Here is a 25,632-nt window from a genome sequence, read left to right on the forward strand (position 1 = left end):
CAACCGGCTGGACCTGGTCTCCTGACCCGCCCTAAGGCAGACCCGGCGTCCTCCATCCAGGTATCAAGAGGAGTCCCCACCTAAGATCCTCAGATCCCTGGCCACCAATCCTACCCCACCCAGGCTTGCGTGTCCTCAGGTTTCCTACCCCGGGGGCGTCCCCAGTGCAGTGAGCTGCGTCGCCCCAGGTACGTGGGCGGAGCGCGCGACATTTAAGGCGCGCTCCACCTCCCCGGGACAGCGGCTGGCGGTCGGCCGCGGAGGTGCGTGCTGGGTCCGGGTTGGTGCCTTGTCTCTGTAACGCCAACATCGTCGCTGTCACCACTCAGGCACCCGGACCTGCACACCGCCGCGGCAGCCGCCACCGAAAGATCCGACCTGTCTCGACGAACCACAGTCCAGCGCGCCGCTAAGGCAAGGCGCGTCCTCACACTTACCGGGCTCACCTCAGCACGCCAGCATCCGGTGTCTTACATCTTTTGCCAGCGGGTTGGACCACCAGTCACAGTATGCGCCGGGTGCGTGATATCTCCAGGTCTAGTGGGGACCTTAGATGACCATCGGGAAGCGCAGGAAAAAGAAAAAGAAATGCTTGGTCTTGGGACAATAGGGGTTATAGTTCTTAACACTGAACTCAATCCCAGCTGCCAAGAACATATATGGTAAAATTTCGGGCAGACGGTGTATAGAAGTTAGTATAGTTGTGCAAGAAGGGTCCTCAGAGTTGCCAAGCCAGCCGCACAGCAGCTGTTCTGCAAGCTCCAATTCGGAGATGACTTGGGTTCTGTTGGATGCAAGGGTCTGAAAAGGCACGCTTGCAGTGAGCCTATTTGAAACTTCACCGCTTCCTGAAGAAGCAGTGTGACCCATGGACCAAGGTGTCCCTTGAAAAGATGCTGCCAGGGCTGTACCAGATGAGGCTTCTGCCTCCACAAAGAAGGTTTTTTTTTTTTTTTTTTTTTTTTTTGGTGAGGGAAGGAGGGAGACTTCCCACGGTCTGATCCTCCACTTCCTCTCCAGCTGGAGATGAAGGGGCTAGCTCCCTTCTTCTTCTTCTAGGGATACCCCCACCCTCTGGGAGGAACTAGGCACCTCCTCAAGAAAACCTATCTGGAGCTAATATTTGCACGTCTGCTTCTCTTCTAGAAAACAGAAATTTATTCTGTAGAGCTCAATGGAACTAAAGACGTCGAGCCGGCAGACCAGAAAGATGACAAAAAGTTCAAGGGCGGGAAGAACAAAGACTCAGAACCCAACAAGAGCCAGGAGGAGGAGCTGAAGAAAGAACTAGATCTGGTCAGTCCCTTGAAGGCAAAAGAGTCTGGTGCCTCCTCACCAGAGAATTTGCCATTATAACTTCCCTCTGGTAAAGAAAAAAAAAGAAAAATGGCATCAATGTCTTGGAATATCTTAGAAGGGTTCCAATCTCCTTGTTTGTTGCTTGGTTGGTTTGTCTGTCTGTTGTTAGAGTGTGATGATATCTTTACTTGTTGGGTTCTGTTCTCCTGTGTCCTCCTCTATCCTTGCTGCCAGATTCCTGGGTTCTGGTTGGAGGCAGTCCTAGACAGGATCAGGAGGTTAACTGTAAACGCCAGAGGCAGAGCCCAGTCCTCTCATTCTCCATCTGAGGTATTACATGTTCCTGGAAAAAAAAAAAAAAAACTGCTCTAGGGGAGAATTGGGTTCCACAATCATAGTCTCAATCTAAGCCCTTCTCTAGGACTGAACTGTAACTGGGCACAATCAAACTATGGAAACTCCCCTCCCCAAGCCCCCACTCCCCCCACCCATCCCCCACCCCACCCCTGCTTTTCCTATGTAAAATGGGAAACAGTTTGCTCGAAGTCTGTGGGGGGTGGGGGAATGAGCTATGTTTTAGAAGTTAAGCTTCTTTATGGAAGGGTGATATTATTATGCCACTGGGTTACGAAAGCTAATGGCTTTAATGAACAACTTACCCTGGATGTGAACGGCAAGCTATCCTCTCAGGAAGGTCAAAGGGAGCTTGGGGTTGTGTGGGATCGCCCCTGCGGTTCCCTGGACCGCCCCTGCGGTTCATTGGCAAACCTCAAAGTCCCGTGCTTGTTGGGCTACTGCCAGATTTATGCAGACTGCTTCTTCAAGCTAGGTCACCAATCATTTACTACTGGGGAACCTGGCACGGTGAGAGCCTCATGAGGAACCAACAAATGCTAGAAGTCAGTGCTGTTTAACTTTCCTGGAGCGCTTGTTAAACATTTCAGAGCCAACTGTTAGGCAGCTGAAAGCAGGGTTCCTGGTAGGCACTTGAGGCCATGGCTCAGAAGTTGGACTGTCAGTTCAAATCTCAGTGACTGACATTCACTTTTCTCTTTCCAAACATCTTTAACCCCAGCGCTCAGAAGGCTAAGGGAGCAGTTGTCACAAGTTCAAGCCCAGAATGGGCCGATTCCTGGCTGAGACCTGATTAAGGAGGGGAAAACTCAATGCCTACCTGTTAAGGTTGTGGATAGGATTAACTGAGGAAAGAGCAGTACTAGGTAACACAAAAGAAGTATTACGTCCTGTGTGTCTCTGACGTTTAAGATTGAGACACACCGTTTTCCCTTGAGATTGCTACTTGAATATACACCAACTCTCTCATAAGCCTGCTAGTTTTCTAATTTTACGTATGTCTTCTTATCTATATTGTGTTTGGAGAAGGGGTCTTGCTATGAAGTTCATACCGATGCTTGATATGTGGCTCCACTGCCCTTGAACTTCAATACTGTTTGTGGGCCTCCCAAGTCCTGAAGTTACAGGCATTCTGTATGTACAGGCACTGCCACGCTCAGCTCTGCCTATAATTAGGATATGAATTTTTTTCTTTAAGTACTTTGAATACTGTATAGAGAAATCCCATGATCTAAGCCCATTTTCCTGCTTCGTTGTAAGAAAAGAGCCTCTTGCCCTTGCCGTCCACTCTCGAAAGCTCCTCACAAGAGTCCTGCAGTTTGTGACATGGCGCTTGAATACCCTTGAACTTTGATATCTGTAGCAAAGTAGAGCCTTGGAACCAATCTCTCTGAATGATGAGCCTTCGCTGCTCTAATTCTTAGGAATAGAGAGAGCAGCCATGGCCACAGCCACGGCCTTGCTCCCCCTCTCCCTTCCCTCCTGTTCTCACCTCACGTGTTCTTTGGCTTTGCTTATCACCTCCAGTCAGTCTCAGCATCCAGGTCTGAATGAAGCATCCAACTACCTCATAGCTCATCGTCATCATCAAGATGACGATGCCAGGGGTTACATAAGCTGGGGGTGGGAGGGGAGATTGAGGCAAGCGTTCTATTGCTCATAAAAACCAAGGATAGTGTCTGAGTGTCAATGGCACTGTGTGTACTCACGGAGCAGACATGGTTTCCCTGCACCAGCTACTTGCTGCACAGCCTTCTCCCCTCCTCGACAGCCTTCCTGGCCCCTTCTAGCCAAGGTGCCACTTCCGGCTTTTAAAGTGTGTGGAGTCTTTTGGAATTATGTCATTTACTCTCTTTCCTTCTGTGAATTCCAGGATGACCACAGACTCAGTAATACAGATTTGGAACAGAAATATGGTACAAACATCATCCGGGTAAGCCATCAGGGGACTGGTGGTCTGGGGAGCAAGCATCCTGACTATACAAAGATGAATGCTGGTGTGCTCAGGCTGTGGTGGCTTAGGGCCACACCTGTGAAACTATCCATTTTCTGTATGGCTGGACCCTAAGACAAGCCATTCTGCCTGCTCCTGCTGGTGTACCTGACCCACGGCCCCAGGCAGGCTCTTCTACTGAGCTAGATGCCCAGGCATAAACAGCGAGGGAGCTGTGCTCCCCAGAATGATGCAGACCTTCCTTAAGATCATGGCCAGAAGTTACTTTAGGAAGTAAAATGATGCATAGGGTTCTTTTCATTGGAGGCTGGGGAGTCCATTGTTAGAAAGTAAGGTCCCAGAGTCTCCACCTCAGAGCCCAAGGTACAAGAGTACTTTAAGCCGGGCGTGGTGGCACACGCCTTTAATCCCAGCACTCGGGAGGCAGAGGCAGGCGGATTTCTGAGTTCGAGGCCAGCCTGGTCTACAAAGTGAGCTCCAGGACAGCCAGAGCTATAAAGAGAAACCCTGTCTCGAAAAACCAAAAAAAAAAAAAAAAAAAGAGTACTTTAGAACTTTACAAATTCTTCACTACAAAAGTATTGCTTCCTTCTCTGGCTTCAAATCCAAGTTCAATTTCAAAAGTTTAAGCCTCTTTTTAAAGAGCGTTTTGTTTGTTTGTTTGTTTGTTTGTTTATTATTTTTATATGTATGAGTGGTTTTGGCTGGGCATGTATAAATGCACCACATGTATGCAGTACCTGCAGAGACCAGAAGAGGGCATCAGATCCCCTGGAACTGTTACAGATGGCTGTGCATTGTCCTGTGGGTCTTGATAACCAAGCCCGGGCAGCAAGTGCTCTTACCCACTGAACTATCTCTCTAGCCAAAATTCAAACCTCTTGGCAGAATATTCATTTGTTCAAATGAAAAAAAAAAAAAGAGAGAGAGAGAGAAAGCTTACTGTGTGATTCACACTGGCCTGGCGGGAGAGGCAAACAGGGGTCGGCAATCCTGGCATTGAGGCAGCAGATGTGTAAGGAAACTTAACACTCACTTTATACAACTGGGGTGGCAATGGAGGGTTTGAAACTCAACCATGAGAGATGGATGATTTCTGAACAGAGGGACCAGAACAGCCTACAGTGTCTGAATGGGGCTCAGAACGACTGCCCAGATGTAAGTCTGAGGAGTACCCTGGGGTCAGATAGGGTAAGAGTGGGTCAGGAGCAATCTGGGTTTGCAAGACTGGTGTGTGTGTGTGTGTGTGTGTGTGTGTGTGTGTGTGTGTATGAGTTGGGAAAACAAGGTATAATTCGATTTTCCAGGGCCTTTTTGGGCAGTGTTAATACCTAACAACAACCTGCAAAAACACAGGGAGCAACTGTTTGTTTCTATGTGTGTTTTTCTTGGCTTTTTCAGGGTCTCTCCAGTATCAGAGCTGCAGAGCTCCTGGCTCGGGATGGGCCCAATGCCCTTACCCCTCCCAAGCAAACTCCAGAGATTATCAAGTTCCTCAAGCAGATGGTGGGGGGCTTTTCCATCCTTCTGTGGATAGGTGCAGCCTTGTGCTGGATCGCATATGTGATCCAGTATGTCAGCAGTACAGCATCCCTGGACAATGTAAGCAACCATCCTGGGTTTCCCTTGATTACGGGGAGAAGCAGTCATTGGGTGTGGCCATCAGTGGGCACAGTGCTAGGCTAAATCTAGGAGTCTACCATCCACCAGGCAGTGGTGAATATGGGGCAATTCTCCCAGCCATGAGTGGTATCTCATTTTAAGACAATATGGGCATGAATTTTAGAATATAGACAGAACATTTAGTTCGTAATGAGGAAGAAAATCACTATGAAGTGTTTTTGGAATGCTCTTTCCTCAAAGCTAATCTCTCCATTTTCCCATGGAGGGCAGCTATACCTGCTCATGACCCAGTGCCAAGCCCAAAGAATTGAACACGCTAAGAGAAAGAGACCAGCTGACAAAAGCTAGGAGTCATATGTGGTCATTGATGTTAAATACCAGATAGGCACATCTTTGGAGAACATATCCATGGTCTTCAGGCTGGCACAGGGCAGAGAATGTTTGATTGCCAACAAACATGAACAACAAGAAATGGTCTAGATTTCAGACTGGGGGTAGGGTGGTGAATAAGTGTATATATAAAAAAGATATCTGAACATTAGCACAAATTGCATTTCCTTCATGTCACCCATTGTCATGGCCTGAAGGTAATTCTTGGCAGTACTCTTAGCCTCTCTGTGTTTGTGACTTGTCACATGGAATCAGGTAGGAATGTTCCACTGTGGTGTCACACTGATAGTCAGGCTAAACTGTTTCAGATTTGGGGTTATCTGTTTCCTTGACTGCTGCCTCTCTTCCCCACCCAGGTCTATTTGGGCGCCATACTTGTCCTGGTCGTTATTTTAACGGGGATTTTTGCTTATTACCAAGAAGCCAAAAGTACCAACATTATGGCAAGCTTTAGTAAGATGATCCCCCAGGTGAGTGAGCCAAGCAACTCTGCTCTCTTCCTGAATCCTGGGTAAGATGGCAGCTGTGACCTCACTCTTTGCTGTCTGGGGTACCGTGGTCAGATTAGCTCACATCTCTGAGTCCTAGTTCATCACAGAGTTGAGGTGGTCACGGCAGGGTTGAAGTGAGATCAAGGAAAATATTCAGCCAAGGGAAAAGCAAGACAGAACATTGGTCATTGTGCAACATGTTCTGAACCATTTTGGACAGCCTCTCAGATGGTTCTAGAATATTCCTCACCAACAGCCAAGGAAATCCATCTGGTCTACATCTTTCTCCCAGGAATCCTTGTGTCCGTAGCTAGGAGCCCTCTCTGGCCCTGAATCAAAGAACTGGTGACTAGAAGGGATGATTCTGGGTACAAGAGATGCCTCCTGCAGCACCAAGGAAGAATCAGGGTGCTCCTTCATTAACATCCCCCCATCTCAGCAGGGGTCTAGCTCTCTGAGTGGTTTTCACCTGCCTGGCCATCTGGGAGGGGAGTTACCTTCATCATCTGCCTTGGTCTATCTGTCAAGCAATGGTAGATTTTTCTGGTTCCAAGAACAGACCACAAGAAAAAATAGTTCTCGGGGTCCCGAGCGTTCCCAAGAGGCTTAGGTGGCTGTCATGGCTTTCTTCCACAGCAAGCTCTTGTCATCCGAGATGCGGAAAAGAAGATCATTCCAGCAGAGCAGCTGGTGGTGGGGGACGTTGTGGAGATTAAAGGAGGGGACCAGATACCTGCAGACATCAGACTGGTGTTTTCCCAAGGGTGCAAAGTGAGTGTCAAGGACATCTTCCTCCAGGAGGCTGCTGGGAGGCACCCGGCAACTCTCTCCCTATTTTGAAGAAAAAGTGGGGATTAAAGTAGCTAATTTTGAATTACTTTCAAATTTTCTTTCAGGTAGATAACTCCTCTCTCACTGGGGAGTCTGAGCCCCAGGCTCGTTCAACTGAGTTTACCCACGAAAACCCCTTGGAAACTAAGAACATAGGCTTCTATTCTACAACGTGCCTGGAAGGTAAGGCCAGCTAGCTCTCAGGAATGCGTGGCTTTCCCTCTTGGCTCTGAGGTTTTCATCCCTCCAGTCCGTTGTTCTAAAGCTTCCCCCCCCCCCAAAAAAAGTGCAGAATTGAGGGGACCCGAGAACTAATGTTATCCATTGTGTTGTCGTGTGCTGGCCTCCAGAGAGGGCTGAGAGCAGAAATCCTGGAGTAAAATGTGTTCTTCCCTGCAGGTACAGCAACTGGCATTGTCATCAACACGGGTGACCGCACCATCATCGGGCGCATAGCCTCCTTGGCTTCGGGCGTTGGGAGTGAGAAGACACCCATAGCCATTGAGATTGAGCATTTTGTCCATATTGTGGCAGCAGTGGCTGTGTCCGTTGGTGTCATTTTCTTCATCACCGCCGTGTGCATGAAGTACTACGTCCTGGATGCCATCATCTTCCTCATTAGCATCATTGTGGCCAATGTGCCAGAGGGCCTCCTGGCTACTGTCACTGTGAGTTTATGCTGTTAGAGAGCCTCTTGGCATCTACCACAAGGTGGCTGTAGAGCCACAGCTTGCCCCATCTGCAGAGCAACACACTATCCCCTCCAGAGACCACCATGGGCCTGTTTCATAGAGTGGTTGACAATAAGAATTGTGGATGTTTCTAACATCTAGATGCCTTGTTCTAGAAATTTTATATTTTCAGGAGATCTAGGTTAGTTCATCTCGGTTATTTCACACCTCCCTTTTATCAAGATAAGAAATTTGTAGAATTTCTGAATGCAACGCATCTCCTGATTGCTTTTTCTAAAATCCCTTTTCTCCACCCCATCTTTTTATAAAGGAGTTCACCCCCTTCCTTACCTAACCTCAGACTTAGCCCTAGCTCTCCTGTCTCCTTTTGCCCAGGCCCACCTATCTCAGTCCTCAGACACAAGCTCCCTCTTCCCCAGTCTGCTGTGGAGGCTCATGGGAGAGGGGAGAGGGTTCGTACGCTAGCTATTTAACTACGTGAGCAGTGGCCAAGTGCTGTCCAGACCAAAGACAGGAGAAGAATGTTTTTGAGTTCCTGGTCTCACTGCTGTGTTTGTTTGTTTGTTTGTTTGTTTGTTTGTTTGTTTGTTTCATTTTGTGGTTCTGAAGATTAAACCCAGCACCTCATGAATGCTAGGCTACCATCTTACCACACCCATCTAACTGGGCTTGCTTTTTAATTGCATGTGTGGCATTGCAGTTGTCTTTGCTGCCTGTAGACTTCCAGAACACTCAAAGAACATAGAGATAAGGAAAGTGTCCAATATTTAATCTATTTTTTAAGATTGTAGTTAATAGGGCTTTGGGGTGGCTTTCAACTCACTAATCCAGACTTGTAGCTGTAATACCACCTCTGGCCTAGTTCTCTCCTGAAAGTCAGTCCCAGATAACCTGAGTTCAAAATGATTGTCCCCAAAGCATCCTTCTCCCCTCCTGCTAGGTTACCCTGTCACTGACGGCAAAGCGGATGGCTAAGAAGAACTGCCTGGTAAAGAACCTGGAGGCAGTGGAGACGCTTGGCTCCACCTCCATCATCTGCTCAGATAAGACAGGGACCCTCACTCAGAACAGGATGACTGTGGCCCACTTGTGGTTTGACAACCAGATCTTTGTGGCTGATACAAGTGAAAACCAGACAAGTGAGTTTTGTGGAGCATCCAAACCCAAAGACAAGGACCCAAGCAAACGGGCTCTCTGGTCTTACGTGAAGGGTGTGACTAGGGCCTGTCAGGCCCATCGCCCACACTAACCACTGTTCTTTCTCTGTGTCCAGAACAAGCCTTTGACCAAAGCTCTGGAACCTGGGCTTCCTTGTCCAAGATAATAACACTGTGTAACCGAGCAGAGTTCAGGCCAGGCCAGGAGAGTGTCCCCATCATGAAGGTAAGGCTGCTACCACTCTAGGTCTTATGTCGCAGGCTGTACGAGGTCACTCTGTGTTCTACTTGATTTAGTCTCTTCCACTGGGCAAAGTTTGCTCTGGCAAGAGCAAATCTGACTGCGGAGATGAGCAGAAGGCCTCCTTCGCTCCATCTACCACTGAAAAGTTACAATCTGACTGCGGAGATGAGCAGAAGGCCTCCTTCGCTCAGTCTACCACTGAAAAGTTACAATCTGACTGCGGAGATGAGCAGAAGGTCTCCTTTGCTCCGTCTACCACTGAAAAGTTACAAGGGCATTTGTCAGAAATCCAAATTCCTTCTCGTCTTGAACTTGATTTCCTGACTGCTGGAAGCTAGGTGGACATAATTAGAGTTCCTTGATACCCAAATGTTTTTTGCTGAACTACAAAATACAGTTGGATGGAAATAAGAGGTCTGATCTTACATAGCACATCCTCCTCTTGTAGAATACAGGACGTCAAGTGGTCTTGGAACACTGAATAAGAACACACTCCTACTTTCCTCTCTCTCTCCCTCCCTCCCTCCCTCCCTCCCTCCCTCCCTCCTTCCCTCCCCTCTCTTCTCCTCTCCTCTCTTTCCCCCTCCCTTCCCTCTCCCTGCCCCCCACAAAGCTGATTTGTCCCTCTGTTATTTCTGTGCCCAGCCTGGCTTCCAGTCTACAGGACGCCAAAATCTTCACACTGACATAGTCATTCTCCTTGTCTTTGGGCCAAAGGCTTTGGAGATTATCTTTGATTTTCTTCTACCTAGTGAGCCACCAAGTCCCATTGTAGGTTTGAAATATACACAACTTCACACTTCTATTATGATCAGTTCTGGCATCTAAGTTGCCAGACTGCCTCCCGCTGACCTCTCCACCTCTCGCCGGCCTCCCCTGCTTTTAGCCTTCCTTTCCATCTTTTTCATCTGCCACTAATTTTTTAAACACTGATTAGTTTTACCTTCATCGAAGTTTGCATAATTTTTTCTGAGTCCCTGTTTTCTGCTACGTGAGTTTTGATGGCAGACTGCTTACTGTCTTACCACACACTCCTGTATGTCTACACCTGGCAGTGGATTCTAGAAAGCTTTTTTTTTCCCCCTGAATATCTGTCTCCTAGTCATATAGACCATAGCTCAGGAAGCCCCATTACACAATAGAGCTCCCGCTTGTGCAAACTTTCATCATGCCTGTAGGTGGCGCCATTGCTTCATATTCCTACATGCAATCCTGCAAGAGCCACTCGGTGATGACTTTGTCTCTTCAGCTAGGCAATAAGCTTAGTCAATGTTGTTGGTGTGTTAAAGGCAAGTTGGTTTGTTGAAAACAGTCACAAAAGAACTAGGGGGCTGATGTGCTGTTAACGTTTATCTCTTGATTCCCAGAGAGTTGTGGTTGGAGATGCCTCGGAAACTGCTCTGCTAAAGTTCTCGGAGGTTGTTTTGGGTGATGTGATGGACATTAGGAAAAGAAACCACAAAGTGGCTGAGATTCCTTTTAATTCTACCAACAAATTTCAGGTGAGTTTCCCCTCACAACTGGCAATCTTTGTTTGTCACTAGAACAACACAACTTCTGTACTCATCCATTTGTGAATCCATACTCTAGACCAGACCTGGCTTCAAAAGACCTTGGAGGGGTGGGAGATGTGAGTATTGGCCAAGCCAGGTCGGGTTTGCCAGTGGTGGTGGTGTTCTCCTCCTCCCCCTCCCCCTCCTCCTCCCCCTCCCCTCCCCCTCTCCCTCCCCCTCCTCCCCCTCCTCCTCCTTCTCTTCCTCCTCCTCTTCCTCCTCCTCCTCCTCTTTTCTAACAACCACCAAAAGACATAAAGCCATCCTTGCCATCCTTGAAGTAAGGTAGAGAAAGAAAAGCAAAGAATGCCGCCGGGCGTGGTGGCGCACGCCTTTGATCCCAGCACTCGGGAGGCAGAGGCAGGCGGATTTCTGAGTTCGAGGCAGCCTGGTCTACAGAATGAGTTCCAGGACAGCCAGGGCTATACAGAGAAACCCTGCCTCGAAAAACCAAAAAAAGAAAAAAAAAAAAAGAAAAGAAAAGAAAAGAACTTCTTAGGGTCTGCTCCTAAGAACAATCCATATGTCCTACATGTGTGCTCACACAGGGACAGACAGACAGATTTGGAACACTCTCTGTTTACATAGCACTGGCATATTAAGTAGGTTATTTAAGGATTATGGAAAATGTGCCTAGCTCCTGTGCAAATACTATGTCCTGTACTATAATGAGCATGAGGGGCATCTTAGATTTTAATATTCTTGGGCTCTGGCGCCAATCTCCTAAGGATAGAAGAACCAACTATATAAACCAGGCACTTTATCTAGTTTTATCTCACTTAATCCTTGTAACAGACCTGTGAGGTAAGACCAGTGAATCCAAATATATAGAATAGGAATTAGAAACCCTTAGAATGTATTGTGATCATAGTCTCACAGTGACCAGTTTCGACAGTCACTAAAATCTATACAGTTACCTCACAGATGCAGAAATGTCGTGCAAGCCACATAAAGAAAATTTGCCTGAGACTGCCCTTGAAGGAGGCAAGTTCTGAGAACCAGACAAATTATGTTTTACTTCCATTATATATGGCATTGGTAGGGGCCTCCCTTCTACTTGCTGTTCAGGAAGAGCATGGCCATCATTGCCTAGCAGCCTTGAATCGCTCCAACAATGGCAGCAACCGATCATGACTGTCCTCTCCAGTTCCGACCCATAACTTGTCTGCCCAGTTTCCTACTGCAGATGGCATTTCCTGCAGAGTGCCAGGCTAAGAATGAGGGGTGTGACTTGGGCTTTGAATAATAAATGCAGCCATGGTAGGTGATGCCAGCACACCTCACTCTAGAGCTTTTTCTTGGTGGTGCTGGGGATTGAACCATGGGGTCTCACGTGTGCTAGGCAAACTCTGCCACTGAGCTCTGCCCTGCCATTCAAAAAAGGAGAGCACAGGAGGCGCTTTCGTTAGGGTTAGGTTGGGTTGAGTTAAGTTTTGATTTAATTGGTTGACTTGATGTTTTTTCTTGGTCACAAAAAAACAAACAAACAAAAAACCTGACAAACCTCTTTTCTTTCTATTACTTTTTATTGGATATTTTCTTTATTTACATTTCAAATGTTATCCCTTTTTTTGGTTTCCCTCCCTCTCAAAAACACCCTATCACATCCTCCCTCCCCCTGCTTCTATGAGGGTGTTCCTCCACCCACCCACCCACTCCCACCTCCCCACCCTCGATTCCGCTACACTGGAGCAGCTATCCAGCCTTCATAGGACCTTCTCTCCTCCCATTGATGCATGACAAGGCCATCCTCTGCTCCATATGCAGCTGCAGCCATGTGTACTCCTTTGTTGATGGCTTAGTCCCTGGGAGTTCTGGGGGGTCTGGTTGGTTGATATTGTTGTTCTTCCTATGGGGTTGCAAACCCCTTCAACTCCTTCAGTCCCTTCTCTAACCCCTCTATTAGGGACTAGCAACTACTGATTTGAATCAACTGTTAATCCCGAAGCGGTGACAATTTTCTGTATATCTTATTTTCTCCAAAAAAGATTTCAAAAGCTTCGCGGCCTGAAGCTTCTGATTCAATGGTAGAGAGTTTGCCTTGCATTTACACAGCTCTGAGTGTAATTCCTATTAAGCTATTTAGAAGAAGGAGGAGAAGGAGAAGGGGAAATGGCTTCTTTTAACGGTGCCTTCTTCTCTATATTTCCACCATCTCCCGTTATATCCAGATAGTAAAACTAGATCCATCCTGAGTCAGGGAGGCACAGGAATCCCTACTGACCTTGGCAGCTCAGCATTTACAAATGGCTATTCAAGGCTGGGGAGATGTCTAAGTCAGCAAAGTGCTTGCCTGGCAAATACAAGGACCCAAGTTTGATCTACAGGACCCATGTGAAAAGCTGGGTCTGGGAGGCAGAGACAGACAAATGTCTGGAATTTCCTGGCCAACCAGCCTAGCCAGTGGGTCAACTCCAAGCCAATGAGAGGTCCTCAAAAACCAAGATGCACATCTGTGTGCAGGTGCACATGACGTGGTGTGTGTGTGTGTGTGTGTGTGTGTGTGTGTGTGTGTTAACAAGCACATACAAAATATGGCTGCTCACCACTAGGAGGGAGAAGTGAGACAAGGACTCGTCTATTCCCAACTCTTGCAACACCATTGTCCATAGCTTACTCAAACATGAGCACACCTGGCCTCCTCAAAGGGCTTTAAAGGTCCAGTGTCTGAAACACAAGCTGTACCTAGTGTGGGTTCCAGCTCACCATGTCCTTCTGGATCACCCAAATCTAGTCTTTTAATTAGTTATAACACCAAAAGACAGGCTACGCTTGGGAGTGTCATGATTCTTCCTCCTCTTTTATCCTCTGAGGGCAAATAGCAAGAAAACAATGCCCCCCCTGCTTGCCCTGTTGCTAATCGGAAGAACCATGGATAAGATGCCATTGCTAACCTGCCCAATACATGCCCTCCCAGCTCTCCATTCATGAGACCGAGGACCCGAATGACAAGCGCTTCCTCATGGTGATGAAAGGGGCCCCCGAGAGGATCTTAGAGAAGTGCAGCACCATCATGATCAACGGCCAGGAGCAGCCACTGGACAAGAGCTCTGCCGATGCCTTCCACACAGCCTACATGGAGCTGGGTGGTCTGGGAGAGCGTGTGTTGGGTAAGTGTGAGAGCCATGAAAGAAGTGCCACTAGCCAGCAGAGAAGCCATGACATCACATGGATCATATAAAGAAGAACATGGGGGCTGCTGGAGTGTAGTTCAGTGGTGGTGCATTTTCCTCACATGTGTGAGGTCCTGGGCTCAATCTCCAGCCCTGAAAAAAAAAAAAAAAGAAAAAAGAAAAGCATATATAAACAAGAGAGAAGCATGTAAGAGATAATGCTGAAGAGAATGGGGTTGATTCCAGACATAGACAGAGACTTTATAGAAGAAATCACATTTAAAATAGGGCCTTCAGTTGCAGAATTTGAATGGGGTGGGTCAAGGGAAATTATTCATGTGAAAGAACTGCAGAGAGCAAGAGGAAGAAAAAGGGGATGAGATTTATGCATATGGTGAAGCAAGTGGTGCATGCAATGTCACAGGATGGGTGAGCTGGAGTAGGTACAGGAAACAGAGCTGGGGCGACAGCTTGAAGCCATGACGTAGAGTAATTAAATATTTGCTGAGGAACTGGCGTTTTGTCTTACAGTTTGGAGAGAATACGGAAAGCTTTGCCACAAGGATGAGCTGGTTAGAGTTACACTCAGGGTTTGTTAAGGATCATCCTGGCTGGAGGCAGTGGGAGGAGAGACACTGGTCTCAGTAAGAGGCAGCTTTCATTTCACTGAACAAGGGAGAGGGTGGGTATGTGATACAAGCAAGGTAGTGGAGTATGAAGAAGAGTCAAGCAAGGGGACTCTACCAGGCAAGTGTTGAGACGCTGCGACTTCTTAGAAGGGAATGGTGACTTCAGAAAGGATTGCTTATCTCATTTTACCAGCAGGGGAAAGGTAACTAGGGAACTGAGACAGGGCATGTTAGAGATGGAAGGAACTTTAGAAACACCATCTCTGAAGTGGTGCGATGGGTTAGTGTGTTCCACTGTCGGAACCATGAGTTGACCGAACGGCACCTATTCGGAGTTACAGAGTGATGATGTCACAGCCCATGGCTGATGATAAGGTTCATTAAACGCCATGGAAGTGCTTACTTACCACTATACTCGGAATCTGCGGAATGTGTGTTTCCACAGGCTATTTGAGCTTGTACAGCAGATAAGATGCATAAATGAGATGCTAATGATTTAAACACACGCTACACAACCCACAACAAAAGATTAGCCTCCATGTGACTAGAGTCACTCTAGGAACCTCCTGTTTGATCTCTCGCCTGCTTACTGAAACGTGAGAAGCAGTGAGCCACGCTGGAGATTATGTGATATAAAAACTGATGGAAGGCACATGATCGTGGAGGGCTACCAGACACAGGAATGCCTTTGACCTCAACCCCAGAGACTGCAGACAATGCTCGTACCCAGCAGCTCCTGCCTAGTACCTCCCATATGTTAAGCATCCCCCCCCACCATGCCACACAACCATCTCCTGATTCTTTTCCTGCATTTCTTAAAAAATCCTGCTTTCACTTACCCCAAAGTGCTTTTCTCTTCCAGGTTTCTGTCACCTCTACTTGCCAGCAGATAAGTTTCCCCAAAGCTACACATTTGATGTAGACTCCATAAACTTTCCCACTTCCAATCTCTGCTTTGTGGGGCTTCTGTCCATGATTGACCCTCCTCGGTCTACCGTGCCAGATGCGGTCTCCAAATGTCGGAGTGCGGGGATCAAGGTGAGTGCTATTTTCCTCTCTCTGGGTTCTCTCCGTTTTTAAGAACAATCCTCAGAGCACAGCGTCAGTCTTCAGTTATATTCACGTGCACATCATCATTTCCATTTTAGACCTCTTCTTTTATACTGCTGAGATTGGGGTAACTGTCCTCAAAAGCAAGCAATGTATGTGGGATGAGCCAATGCCGTCCCTACAGTGAGAAGAACTTGCTGGGGCCATGAATTAGACATTATATTGCCCCAGGGCAGTAGTTCTCAACCTTTCTATGCTTTGTCCCTTTAATACAGTTTCTCGTGTTGTGACTCCCCAACCATAAAATGTTCTCCTTGCTACTCCATAACTGTAATTTTGCTACTACTATAAATTGTATTGTAAATATCAGATACGAAGGATATTTACATATCCTAAAGGGTTGAGAACCACTGCCCTAGACTAGGATAGTTAATAAAAGGTTTTAGTACTCTATTTTCCATAATCCATTTGTCTTCATGATATGGAAGTCCAACATGAATTTCCCCTCTGTGTTAGCATTAGGACTGTTAGAGCAGCGCACGACTAGAAGACATCTATAGGCCCCTTTACTTAGCCAGCAAAGCCCCTCACTACCCATGAGTTTCTGTTGTCTGTGTTCTAGGTTATCATGGTCACAGGTGATCACCCTATCACAGCCAAAGCTATTGCCAAGAGTGTAGGAATCATATCAGCCAACAATGAGACAGTGGAAGACATCGCAAAACGCCGCAACATCGCTGTGGAGCAAGTCAACAAAAGGTAGCCACAGAACCAACTGGGGCCCTTCTGGGGCAGAAGGTCGAGTTCTTACACACTGGGCCCCGTTGACTCTGAAGAGCTTCACTAGTGGGGATAAACTATCCTCTGGCTAACACCTTCCCAGGGTTGAGCTGTGCTGGCTTGATTTATAATTTACATTCATTCATTCACTGAAAACTTTATTGAGTATCTGGTACAGGCCAAGCACATGAATACCCTTCCCTGGGATTTTAAAATTCAATGAAGTGAATTTGGCTGTAGCTTAACAATAGACCATGCCCTATAGAAAGTGTAGTTCTATTGTTGAGTGAACATCCAAGAGTGTGTTTAGAGCAATTAAGATAATATCACCAGGCAAGATGCTCTTATGGGTCCTGCATGATTGATTGGAAATATTATGCAGCACAGGACAGCAGCTCTGGAAACCTCTTGCCCAGCTTAGACAAAATAATATAAAGAGGAGATGAAATTACCTGCGAGGGACCCCGTTGTAGAATTAAGGATACTGAGAATCATTCTGGTTTCACTCATACCACCCCCTGCCAGTGAGCTTCTTAGGCATCTATTTATGTATTCAGTTGACTTCATAACATGGAGTCATGCAAACAGACTCTCTTTTTCTACTTATCAAGTAGAATGGAAGCTTTATTCTTTTAATCATGTCTGCCTGCTCTCCATCCACCTATCATTCTTTTATTCATTTGTCCATCAATTCTTTCAATCTCACCGTGGCCTTCCAGTTATATGCCAGGCTTTATATCAGACACTAGAGTAGGTACCGTCCCCACCTGTGGGGAACCTACCATCTAGCCAAGGAGATGGAAAATACAACAGATTTAATGAGGAGATGCACAGGGGAGGAGCTGCCTAGACTTTGAATGACATAAAGAATCAGAGACTTCAGAATGGTGGGTTGAGTAGGGATCTTCTCTCATGAATCTGGGAGAAGGGAAAGAACAATGACCAAGATTGCCCAGGCACTCATGCTTCATAGGAACACATGACTGCCAGGTGATAAATGGTTACCAGGTAGTGAGAGCCTCTGGGCACAGTTGGCAAACCTCGACTTGTTATCACTCCTTTGTATAAATAAACAGCCCTATGAAAAAATCCATGGCTGGGGCCGGTTTATATGTTTAGAATGGTCACTAATAAGATGACACATTTCATGCCAGTCACCACCATGTTGCCCAGGAGTGAAATGGATTGTTTGTTTATTTATTTATTTATTTATTTTGCTTGCTTGTTTGTTCACTTTGTCCAATCTAGCCTAGTCCTCTATCACAAAGCCACACTACATCCCCAGCACAAATGCACACTTTTTGTCAATACTTTTTATTTATTTGCTTCGTCAGCTCTGGCTTCATAATCACCTACATAACTACACATTCAGGCAGCTATAAGAAGGAAAGAAATGTGTTTCCTTCTTATCTTGACCCAGGGTGCTTGCCCATCTCTGGAAGGAAAAGGCTAGTTGACATTTTATTCCCATGGTCATAGGACAACAGGAAATGGTCTCCTGTTTGAGCCTCAGCTAACATCTTGACATAGAAACCATGCTCAGAATTGTTTCACTAGATGACCTGGCCTTTGGCTTCATCCTGTTCCCTCTGGCCCTTTTAGAGAAGCGAAAGCTGCTGTGGTGACTGGCATGGAACTGAAGGACATGACCCCAGAACAACTGGATGAGCTTTTAATCAACTACCAAGAAATTGTGTTTGCCCGGACATCACCCCAGCAGAAGTTGATCATTGTAGAGGGCTGTCAGAGGCAGGTGGGTCAGCAGCAGCTCCCAGAGAACTGGAAGGCCTGCCTAGCCACTGGGAAACATGGAGTATACGTTGGAAGGACTGAAGTTCTGTTTGTCTTTGAGAGTACCACAGAGTCACACATTGTCTGTTGTTATTTTGTCACAAGAACATAGGCCGTGGTGAAGAAGCCACTCAGACACTTGTGACTGTGGTAGTGTATAGATATAGAAAGGCTTTCTTTTGTTTTGTTTTGTTTTTTAAAGATTTATTTATTTTATGTATATGAGCACACTGTAGCTGGATTCAGACACACCAGAAGAGGGCATCAGACCCCATTACAAATGGTTGTGAGCCACCATGTGGTTGCTAGAAATTGAACTCAGGACCACTGGAAGAGCAATCAGTGCTCTTAACTGCTGAGCCATCTCTCCAGCCCTAGAAAGGCTTTCTATAAGTAAATACAAACAATGGCTGAAGTGAGGAATAAGAAATGGCCATCCCTTGCTGACTATGGGGAAGGAGTTTCTGGAATACCTACAAGTACAAAGCACACCACCACTCCAGTCCCATCTCTAAAACTGATGAATGTTCGTATAAAAAGTACTCACATTTCACATTTAAATCATCTCCAGGGGGCTGGAGAGATGGCTCAGTGGTTAAGAGCACTGACTGCTCTTCTGAAGGTCCTGAGTTCAAATCCCAGCAACCACATGGTGGCTGTAATGAGATCTGACACCCTCTTCTTGAGTGTCTGAAGACAGCTACAGTGTACTTATATATAATTAAAAAATAAATCTTTTTTAAAAATTCATCTCCAGATGACTCATAATACCAAATATATTGTCAATGCTGCATAAATATCTGATATTCCATATTGTTTGAGAGAAATAATGTCAAGAAAATCTGTGCATGTTCACTTTAGAGGCAATTTTCTTTTTTCAATATTTTCTTCTCTCTCTCTCTCTCTCTCTCTCTCTCTCTCTCTCTCTCTCTCTCTCTCTCTCTCTCTCTCTCTCCTCTACCTTTGTTTATTGAGTCATGGTTTTCCTGTGTATGTCAGGCTGGCTTCAAACTCATGATCCTCCTGCCTCAATTTTCCAGGTACTGTAAAGTATAAGCATATACCACCACAGACAGCTCTCTTTTGCTTTTCACAATTTGTCTGTATGGACAGTAGAATCTGTAGGTTGAGAACCCATCAATATGGAAGGCTGACTCCATGAAACACCTCTTTTTCTTGGGAATAAGCACTGGAGTTTTTGTTTTAACTTCTTCCTTTGCATATGTCTGTGTCAGAGCTTCTTATTCTTTCTTCTAAGATTGTCTTTCTTTTCTCCCCAAAGAGATCCTTATGACTCTAGTAGTTCTCCAGCCTCAAGACAGAAGGAATAGGGGTATGCTTCCTGGTGGGCCTGTGGTCTATCTGCCTCATTCCTGTTTTCCCACTGGGTCTCCACAGGATGCAGTTGTTGCTGTGACGGGTGATGGAGTGAACGACTCTCCAGCATTAAAGAAGGCAGACATCGGGATTGCTATGGGGATAGCAGGTTCTGATGCTGCTAAGAATGCAGCTGACATGGTCTTGCTAGATGACAACTTTGCATCTATAGTCACAGGGGTGGAGGAAGGTGAGTGGGGTCTTGGGGTAGTATCTTCCTGGAAGCCAGGTTTCCTGGGAGACCAGAAGCAAGTCCTATAAAGAGACATATATCATCTCTAGGTCGCCTGATCTTCGACAACCTGAAGAAGACCATTGCTTACACCCTGACAAAGAACATCGCTGAGCTCTGTCCTTTTTTGATCTACATTGTTGCTGGGCTCCCCCTGCCTATTGGCACCATCACTATCCTATTCATCGACCTGGGCACAGACATTGTAAGTGGTACTAAATGATCTGATAATGGCCCCAAGGATATAAATTGCTATTGCTGCCAAGAGCCTTCTGTATCATTGGTCATTTCTCCACCTCTAGTGAGCTCCCAGGTGACATTTACCCTTCTGGTCCATAGACCATGCTTCCTAGCAGTGGACTAGAGATATCTGTCAAGTGTTTGGAAACGAAACCATTTTACTCCATGAGAAGATTTTTACGAAGTGGGCGTGATCTCCAGCACTTAAATTTTTTTCAGTCTAAAGACATGTTTTGACTTCTCAAAGACTATACCATCATCAGTTTCATCTCCCATTGTTTGGAGAACTGACCACACAACCATGCTCTGGGGAAGATTGGTGCCTTAAAGTGATGGCCCCACAGTCACCCGTGTTACGTTAGAGAACTATGGTTTGGAACTGCCTAGCTAAACACAGAATGAAATATTGGGTTTGGTTTTTGTTGTTTAGTTGGGGCTGGCTCTTGCAATGAGGGGTATTTTGTGTGTGTTTGTCTGAGTTTGTCAGATTTTTGTTGTTATTTCCCATAGTCACCCACCTAAGACTGCACCATCTTACAGCCCCTATATGGCTCTGGCTTACCCAGGCCAAGGAGAAGAAACCCAACAGAGAGCAATCTGAAGTCACAGTACTCAGGTGGCCCTGAGCATGGCCTCTTTCCTCACTTTTGTGTAGCCTCTAGGTCTGATCCCTGCTTTATGGTGAAAATAAAAGATGCTTTATCATTACATCTGAGATACCCTTCCTAAACAGAATGTATTCATAGTCCAATATTCCAGGAATTTCTACACATTATCATTTTCTCATCCCGCAATGATTCTCCAAGTGTAGACCAGTTTTGAAATACAAAATCTCTAGCCTAGGCCAGACCTCCCAAATTGGGAAGTCTGAATGTAAGGATAGGGGCTTTTAGGGGCTTTCTTAATGGCAGGACCAGTGAGAGTACCACTGTTGTACAACATTGAGTTGTAGTCTAGCTGCATGCCAAAGGGGAAGGGTGGTGGTTTATGCCATAAGTGGTGGCTTATTTATGGTGGAAAAAAATAAAAATTAAAAAAAATTCTAAATAAAGCAATAATGAGCCCTATTTAGAATTGCCAGAGCATGGTACTTTTAAAAAGCAGACTGATTTTTAAAGATGGGTGTTTTTAAATCCCATATAAACAATGCACCCTTGTTATCTGCACCTGGAAATACCCATTTCCCATCTCCATCACCTACTCCCACCCTTACTCTGGCCCACCCTTGCTTGCCATTGCTCTGCCTTCCAGAATTTGGTTTCATGGGGTCTTTCCTTCTCTAGATCCCCTCCATTGCCTTGGCCTATGAGAAAGCAGAAAGTGACATTATGAATAGGAAACCTCGCCACAAGAAGAAAGACAGACTGGTGAACAAGCAGCTGGCCATCTACTCTTACCTTCACATTGGTATGAGGAGGGTGTAGCATCGTTGGTCACCCCCCCACACACACACACCCATGCCTCACTATATAAGATCTCTCCCAAAGAACTCATTCCAGTCCTAGGCAGCATGGGAGGATGACCCAGAGAAGCACAAGAACTGGGCAGCTCTCTGGGCCCAGCATAGCACTCACATCTGTACCCGTCACTCTTTCAGGTCTCATGCAAGCCCTGGGAGGTTTCCTCGTCTATTTCACTGTCTATGCACAGCAGGGCTTTTGGCCCACCTCTCTCATCAACCTGAGGGTATCATGGGAAACAGATGACATAAATGACTTGGAAGATAGCTACGGGCAAGAATGGGTAAGTCAAGAGTTCTCAGGCCAGCACCACCTGGTCCTCCTCTCTTCTCACTGCCTATCCATGATGTCAGAAAACCACTTACCTGAATGGTCTTGATGAGGCAATCTTGGATGCTTCTCAGTTACTAAGTCTGGAAGACCCCCTGGTAATAGTGACTTGGCTTTTGAGAAAACAGCCTCATCTCTCAAACTCACTTTTTTAAAAATTTATTTAATGTATGAGTACTCTATTGGCATATACATCTGCATACCAGAAGAGGGTTTCAGATCCCCCTATAGATGGTTCTGAGCCACCATGTGGTTGCTCAGAATTGATCTCAGCATCTCTGGAAGAGCAGTCAGTGCTCTTAACCACTGAGCCATCTCACTAGCCTCTCAAACTCACCTTTTGCGTTAGTTCAACAACTGTAGTGGAAGTGGAAGTAAGCCAACAGCCACAATGGGGCAATATAAGTTAATGTCTTTCCCCTTATCATCTGTTTTAAAAGAATGTCTTTCTAAACACAAGGATATAGTCTACCTTTAATCTAGGTGAAGTGGAAAGAGAGGGTCAGGTTTCCACCAGGGTCTCATTTGCCTCTTCCTCTTGACAGACGAGGTATCAGAGAAAATACCTGGAATGGACAGGCTCAACGGCTTTCTTTGTTGCCATCATGGTGCAACAAATTGCAGATCTTATCATCAGGAAAACCCGGAGGAATTCCATCTTCCAGCAGGGGCTCTTCAGGTACCTCCATGCCTAACCTCAACCTGTCACATGGGGATGTATAGCAAAGGTCTCAGGACCCTCTAACAGTCCATACCTATAATATATGAGGTGTTGGCTTGGCCTGTGGCATGGTCTGTTGGGTGCATGGCCTTGGAAATTCAGCATCTGTTTGCTTTTGTGTGTGTTGCAGAAACAAAGTCATCTGGGTGGGGATCATCTCACAGATCATCGTTGCATTGATCCTCTCCTATGGTCTCGGGAGTGTCACAGCTCTGAGCTTTACCATGCTCAGGTGAGTTGACCTTCAGTGGCACCAAGCGTGAAGCTGGCTTCTCTTCTGAGCTATCATAACTGGAATAAACACTAGGGTTTCCACAGGCTCTTCCTCCAGTCTTCCCAAAGAGATTAAATGGATCCCAAGCTATGGAAACCCATCTTCCAGTCCTAACTGGACCATCACCACTCTCATCCAGCAGGCTCCCTCAAAGACCCAGGCTGCTTTTAGCAGGCCCAGCGTGGGTTAAGTAAGGACCTTGGCAGGCCTGTGCTGTGTGATGTAACACATATGTTATGTCTATTGAGGCAGGGAAAACTAAGAGAGAGCTTCCACCCCTGTCTCCACCCTTGACCAGGGTCTGGGCTATCTCTTTGGACAAACCTCACGTTCCTCTGTTGTTTCCAGGGCTCAGTACTGGTTTGTGGCTGTCCCGCACGCCATTTTGATTTGGGTGTATGACGAGATGCGGAAGTTGTTCATCCGGCTCTACCCTGGAAGTGAGTAATGATATAAATAAACTTAATTTTTATTTTTCCAGCTGTGCCCACACCACCCTCACCCCACCCCACCCTGTCCAGCACTGTGATTTCTGGTGCTTGTGTCCTGCCTCTCACTGGTTCTCTATTTCTGATTTACCTTTTTCTGCCTCCACAGGCTGGTGGGACAAGAACATGTATTATTAAGACCATGTCACTCACAGGTCTCCCAGTGGCATATCAGAGATGTTCTTCTTCATGTCTGGCTATTCCTCAGGAGATCTCTGCACAATGTGAATGCTACCGAACCCCATACAAGAGAGACTTTTCTACAGAATACTGTGTGAAGCATACTTAGCTTTTGTATTTTAAAGCTTGAGATTTAACCATTTATATAGAATTTTCATCTCTATGTCTGCCTCCTTATTTTAAATTATGTGAAGTTCAGATATCAGCACAGGGAAGAATATATTTATACGTATATAAAGGTCACTGTGTTAAATACCCTTGTGTGCCCAAGGCGTGTGCTGGGGTCTGCCTTAAGCTAGGCTGTGATTCCTCAGGCCTTACTTTCTTACCCTCACAGAGACCCAGCAGACCCCCTAAATCCACCAAATGAACTTTTTGTTTGCTGGAGTTTAACCTCAGCAAAGAGTACCAGTGACTTAAGTGCTAATATTTATTTCTAGGAAAACATTGCCGAGCCCTCGCCAGCAATCATTGTATGTCAGTCATGTTTTGTGTTGTAACCGTTAGATGTATTCATGTGTGGCATGTATGACTATGTTGACAGGTCCAGTGAAGCCTTGTTTTTAAGTAAAAGATGTTTTCTACAGCCAAGTGTCATTGTGGCATTATAATCTGAGGGTGTTTCCAGAGTGCAGCACACAGGGCACAAGAAGAGGAAATGCTATTTCCGTTTTGCTTTGGGATTTGTTGTTGTCCTTGTGGATTTGGTGGGTTGGTTGGAGGGTTTTGTTCTTTCTCCTATTTTGCCTGTGGATAATCTGCAAGCATAAAGCTTTCCTCTTGAACTCTTTCCTCACAATCCCTCAGCCAGGCTTCTTTTGGGCAGCAGCACATTAGAGAATGATGGTTTGGCAAACCTGCCTATTGCATGCTGATTTGATGGGATCTGTGGCGTTCTGTTTAAGCTTCTTCTATACAGTGGCCTTCCCGACACTGCAGCCTTTTCCGTGGCATGGGGTATCTGCTGCTATTGTGGCTGGCTTTGGGCTACAGCTCTGGAAAAGGGAACAGGAGACTGAGGACCATGTGTGCTCAGGGGGCACACTTAAGAGCTTGAAGGAAGTGAGTGCTGCTGTTTGGGACTGTCCTCTGAGCCAAATAATCCCCAACTTCAGGAGTTGGGCTGGGCAGGTTGTTAAGATCACCCCAGCTGGGCTTGTTGACTGTTTCCACTCATGAGGAAGAAAGAGGGTCACAGGACCGTAGTCAGAGTACCAGCCGCTCCACACGACCCACTGTTTGCAACTCTCTCCCCTAATTGCATGGAGCTTGTGGGCTCAGAGAGGAACTAGAGCATATGAGCTGGGGAAGACAAGGGAAAGTGGTAGTGTGGTGGTACATGTGTGCCTGAGGACAATCGGAGTGTCATTCTCTGGAATCCATCTACTTTGAGGCAGGCCTTCTCACTGGCCTGGAGTTCAATACTAAGGTAGTAATGAGTCTCCTTTGCCAGCAATACTAGAAATCTACCTGTCTCCTCCTCCTTAGCACTGAGATTGCAAGCACATGCTCCCATACCCAGGATTTTATATATGACAGTCAAACTATGTCCTCATGCTTGAGAGGAAACTACTGTGCTGACTTAGCTATCTCCCCAAAGCATTGCCAAGGCTTTTGATGCACATTGCCAAAGTTGTACTTAGATAAACTACCAAATCATAGTAATGATCTATCCATCTATCTATCTATCTATCTATCTATCTATCTATCTATCTATCTATCTATCTATCTATCTATCTACCTACCTACCTATCTACTTACATATCTATCTATCTACACACTCACACACACACACACACATCTTGCCTATTAGGATATAAAAGCTCTGTCAAGTATCAAATATATATGTTATACTAAAAACCACATACCCAGCCCTATCTTTACATTTTCTTTTGAGATACAATAGTGCTAAGTTGCCTAAGTTGGCCTTGAACTCACTTAAGAGCCTAAGAAGGTCTTCAACTTAGAATCCTTCTACCTTAGCCTCCCAAGTAGTTGTGATACAAACCTGTACCGACCCCTCAAGCCTGGCTCGAAGGAGTTTTACTCATTCAGCAAAGGTGAATGAAATGTTCCTATAGATGCAGCCCAAGAACACAGAACAGAATTGGGCTTGTAGCTCAGTGGTAAAACACTTGCCAAGTATTGTGAGATCATGGATTCAGACTCAAGATTCTGGAAGGAAATGACCCCCTACTCCTACCCACCTCCTTAACACACACACACACACACACACACACACACACACACACACACCTGCTTCTCCAGTGAAGGGGCAGAAGAAAATAAAAGAATTTGTAAGAAAGGTTTGAAATTAAAATGGTATTACAAGGCACAGACCACATTGGGATGGGGTCAGGGTGCAAGCCTGTTTACATG

At 46.0% G+C, this 25,632-nt stretch overlaps 1 protein-coding gene across 1 annotated transcript; it reads left to right on the forward strand.

Moving 5' to 3' along the window:
- Window positions 1-260: 260 nt before the first annotated feature.
- Atp12a (ATPase H+/K+ transporting non-gastric alpha2 subunit) lies at window positions 261-23,211 on the forward strand. The gene is made up of 23 exons (XM_021181608.3): window positions 261-518; window positions 1,147-1,296; window positions 3,527-3,586; window positions 5,009-5,209; window positions 5,977-6,090; window positions 6,748-6,882; window positions 7,008-7,125; window positions 7,342-7,610; window positions 8,575-8,773; window positions 8,908-9,017; window positions 10,403-10,537; window positions 13,506-13,698; window positions 15,193-15,368; window positions 16,003-16,139; window positions 17,763-17,913; window positions 19,350-19,518; window positions 19,611-19,765; window positions 21,084-21,207; window positions 21,398-21,543; window positions 22,136-22,269; window positions 22,442-22,543; window positions 22,934-23,025; window positions 23,183-23,211. The coding sequence occupies exons 1-23, from the start codon at window positions 510-512 to the stop codon at window positions 23,209-23,211; spliced, it is 3,108 nt and encodes a 1,035-aa protein (XP_021037267.1). The 5' UTR covers window positions 261-509.
- The last annotated feature ends 2,421 nt before the right edge of the window (window positions 23,212-25,632 follow it).

The sequence above is a fragment of the Mus caroli genome, unplaced genomic scaffold (genome assembly GCF_978045245.1).
Source record: "Mus caroli unplaced genomic scaffold, Mus_caroli_1 scaffold_12, whole genome shotgun sequence".
NCBI classification, from domain to species: domain Eukaryota; kingdom Metazoa; phylum Chordata; class Mammalia; order Rodentia; family Muridae; genus Mus; species Mus caroli.